Source organism: Drosophila obscura, unplaced genomic scaffold (genome assembly GCF_018151105.1).
Source record: "Drosophila obscura isolate BZ-5 IFL unplaced genomic scaffold, ASM1815110v1 contig_209, whole genome shotgun sequence".
Taxonomy (NCBI): domain Eukaryota; kingdom Metazoa; phylum Arthropoda; class Insecta; order Diptera; family Drosophilidae; genus Drosophila; species Drosophila obscura.
The window spans coordinates 50,987-55,310 of record NW_024542800.1 but is presented as its reverse complement, the minus strand read 5'-3'; the positions used below and the strand labels follow the sequence as shown (position 1 = coordinate 55,310).

The following is a 4,324-nucleotide window of genomic DNA, read 5'->3' as shown; positions in this document are numbered from 1 at the left end:
TCTCCATTAATTTACTTCTGCACGTTCCTCTTGCGTTAGATTAATAGAGACATTCCGATTATTTATTTCACGACGTGAACAAACCTTGGACGGTTTGATCGTCTAATGGCAGGCATATTATAACTGAACTGATGAATAATATCTCGAGTTTGGAACTCATCTTCAACCATGACAATTGGTTTTTTTTCATAAATACATTCTTCTGTCAAATACGAACAACTGAATAAATGTTTAAACCAAATATGCACAACCGTTCTTACGTGATGATGCACTATAAATTTGTATCTCTCCATTTTCATATATATGATATAATCAGGCAGGCTTCGGCTTTCACTTTCACAAAAAAAATGTGATTTGCTTTTCAAAACGAAAAATCCGGCGCTCCCGCACTCGTAAATCGCATGACTTTTCCGTTTTCAAAACGTCAACAAACTCCTCGCCGAAATGAAAAGTAAACAAATAAACTAATCTTAATTACAAAAGAAAAACGAGAAGGAACGTGTGAGTCGTTTCTGGGGACACGACTCTACTTATACCCGTACTCAGTCAATATATACATTATTGAGCTTATGATTTTTTAGAATTTTAGAAAAAAAAAAAAATTTTACATTTTACATTTTTTTGCTACATCTGCTATCTACATCTACATATACAATGTCTATTCTACATCTAACATGTAGATTGTACATGTTCCATTCATATTCTACATCTCCTCCGCTAGGGGTTGCTCGCGCACTGAACGCAGCAGAGTGTGCGAGCGAGAAGGAAAATGAGTTGCGTTGTCGTGCGCGGGAGGGGGAGGGGAAGCAACTGAAAATTAATTTCTTCATTCTGGCTATGATCCGATCTGATTCAGATTCGGCAGTCTGGTAGATATGGTCATTCTCTACGATACTGCGTTTTTATACCCGTACTCAAAAAAGAGTTAAGGGGTATATTAGATTTGTGGTAAAAGTGGATGTGTGTAACGCAAAGAAGGAAACGTTTCCGACCCCATAAAGTATATATATTCTTGATCAGCATCAATAGCCGAGTCGATATAGCCATGTCTGTCTGTCCGTCCGTCCGTCCGTCCGTCCGTCTGTCCGTCTTGTTGAGCGCCTAGATCTCAGAGACTATAAGAGCTAGGGCAACCAAATTTGGTTTCCAGACTCATGTGATATCACACTGCTACAAGTGTATTTTAAAATTTCGCCCCGCCCCCTTCCGCCCACACAAAGGACGAAAATCTGTGGCAGGCACAATTTTAAAGATACGATAAAACTAAAAACGCAGTATCGTAGAGAATGCCCATATCTACCAGATTGCCGAATTTGAATCAGATCGGATCATAATCATAGCCAGAATGAAGAAATTAATTTTCTGTTGCTTTCCCCGCCCCCTCCGGCAAGAAAACTAACAACTGATTCTCTTTCTCGCTCGCACACTCTGCCGCGTTCAGTGCGCGAGCAACCCCTAGCTGAGGAGATGTAGAATCTAAATGGTACATGTATAATATACATGTTAGATGTATAATATACATAGTATATGTAGATGTAGATAACAGATGTAGCAAAAAAATGTAAATTTAAATTCAAAAAAATTATAATCTCAAAAATGTATATACTGACTGAGTAAGGGTATAAGTAGAGTCGCGTCCCCAGAAGCGACTCACACGTTCCTTCTCGTTAGTTTTATCGTATCTTTAAAAATGTGCCTGCTACAGATTTTCGTCTTTTGTGGTGGCGGAAGGGGGCGGGGCGAAATTTTGAAATACACTTGTAGCAGTGGGATATCACATAAGTCTGGAAACCAAATTTGGTTGCCCTAGCTCTTATAGTCTCTGAGATCTAGGCGCTCAACAAGACGGACAGACAGACATGGCTATATCGACTCGGCTATTGATGCTGATCAAGAATATATATACTTTATGGGGTCGGAAACGTTTCCTTCTCTGCGTTACACACATCCACTTTTACCACAAATCTAATATACCCCTTAACTCTTTTTGAGTACGAGTAATTTTCAGTTGTTTCCCCCGCCCCTCCTGCCGTGACCTCGATACCTATCTCTTTCTCGCTCGCACACTCTGCCGCGTTCAGTGCGCGAGCAACCCCTAGCGGAGGAGATGTAGAATCTAAATGGTACATCTATAATCTACATGTTAGATGTAGAATATACATAGTAGATGTAGATAACAGATGTAGCAAAAAAATGTAAAATTTAAATTTTTTTTTTAATTCTAAAATTTTCAATAATGTATATACTGACTGATTACGGGTATAAGTAGAGTAAGTAGAGAAAGACACGTTCCTTGTCGTTATAAATAATTTTTATTTAAGCCAATCTTAAAATAGGATTTAAAAAAATTGGTCAGGACAAAAACAAAAAGTGAATTTACAGCATTGGCAGCCCGATTTGGCTATCGATAAATCTCTGTTAAACATAACAGAGGCCTTTTTGTATGAGCTGGCACTGACGCGTGGGTATAACAGCAGTAAATTTGGCGCTTAAAGAGTAAATAAATTCACAAAAGTGGATTCCAGAAGTATGACTTTTTACTGAAAAGTAGAACGCAAAGTGAATGTGAAAACCGGAGCCTTCCTGAATATAATATACAATAACAACAATAACGTCTTTAAACGGTGCTACTGGCATTTTTCACTTTAACGCAATTTAAAGATTTTCGGTTTTAACTAGGTCCCAGTAAACAGAATTTCAAGAGAAGAATATGTTAAATTCTGTAAGACTATCTAAGAACAAGTATAATTTATAAGCCACCAACATTCTGGTAAGGAAGTAGAAGGGAATAAGTTTGGATGAATAATGTATTGCCAAAATAACAGCGATCTGTCCGCAAGGATATCGCCCTTTGCCCATTAAGATAGCATTCAGCATAGCTCGAGTATCCTGAAATACTATGATATATATAAAAAAAATGATTGTCAAATTTTGCAGACCTAATTACTGGTAATGTAAGTGACTCCTCAGACGACAGTTGCACGACAAAATTTGCAACTGATGAGCTTACTATGGCTGAAAAGTGTAGCTCTAAGGATCAAACTACAATACGACCTAATGTACAGCATCACTCATCTATAGTATGCATTAATAAGCAGCGTCGCTCACGTACAAACTTTACACTCGATCAGCTTAATGAACTGGAACGACTTTTTGAAGAAACACACTACCCTGATGCTTTTATGCGAGAGGAATTGAGTCAGCGATTGGCTCTTAGCGAGGCTAGAGTGCAGGTAATTATTTAAGCATTGGTAATAAATCGTCTTTAAAATTATGTGTCACGGAAATGTCCAAAACAACCCTGCTAAGCACCCTGAATACAAATTGATATTATATTTTTATCTTCATTATACTTGTACTAATGACAAAAAGACAAATTTTCTTGTCAAACAAAGCATGAATACAATGTATTGAGTTGGATTTTCAACCACCACCGTTCAAGAAGATATGGGGTGTTAAGTGGTTTCTTTCTACCCTTCGTCATAATAACGGCAAACAAGAAAATTGTTTTAGCATCAGGGGGCCGGTTAATGTTTAAATGTGGGATTTTCACTTTTTTTTTTAATTTCGGTCGAAAAGCGTTCAAGTTTGGCTCCGAATATCAAATATATATCAGATACTTGTTAAGGTTAATCATAAAGGTAAAACCTATTTAACAGGCGATGATGTAGTATGATATAAATCAATATGATACATGAAAATTAGTACAACTTAAAAACATTCCTTTCATTATATGACACCAAATTGTCAGCCACATGTACTACTACATATATGTATATAAGGAAACTTTTTAAATGGTAATCATTTCTCTCAAAAATAAGTCATTAGCTGCAAAGTCATACGCGTCACTATACAACCCAGTACTAAGTCGCTATTTATGTAATCTTATGATTTACATAGGTAACTATTAACATATAGTTTTGTCTTTACACCCAATTGTTACTTTATGGACTTGGAAATACTTCTTTCTGTCTTTTACATATTTTTGTACATCTACACGACTTAAATAGTAATATTTGATTACCGGGAACCAAAACCATGGCATCAAACCAGGAAAACTTGATCAGCGCTCTGTGGTGGATTTCCTACGATAGTTCTGGTGAACGCAGATGATTAGTGATTTTGATGTATAAATTCATGCATCAGATTTTAAGAAATTTATTTGATGTTCAAATGGATGCTTTTGCCACGATTTCACTGAACAATACAGTACATGTTTAATTATAGCACCAAGTATATGAATCAAATTTAAACAACAGGAAATAAAATTATACTTTTGATGAGTTTCTAAAGTATTTTAATTTAATTTTATTCAAGACTTTAA

At 36.3% G+C, this 4,324-nt stretch overlaps 1 protein-coding gene across 1 annotated transcript; it reads left to right on the top strand.

Annotated features, from left to right (window-relative positions):
• Nucleotides 1-368: 368 nt before the first annotated feature.
• Nucleotides 369-4,078, top strand: LOC111077531 (paired mesoderm homeobox protein 1-like). The gene is made up of 3 exons (XM_022371842.2): nucleotides 369-451; nucleotides 2,938-3,233; nucleotides 4,011-4,078. Exons 1-3 carry the CDS (start codon nucleotides 445-447, stop codon nucleotides 4,011-4,013), a joined length of 306 nt encoding a protein of 101 aa, XP_022227534.1. The 5' UTR covers nucleotides 369-444; the 3' UTR covers nucleotides 4,014-4,078.
• Nucleotides 4,079-4,324: the final 246 nt, after the last annotated feature.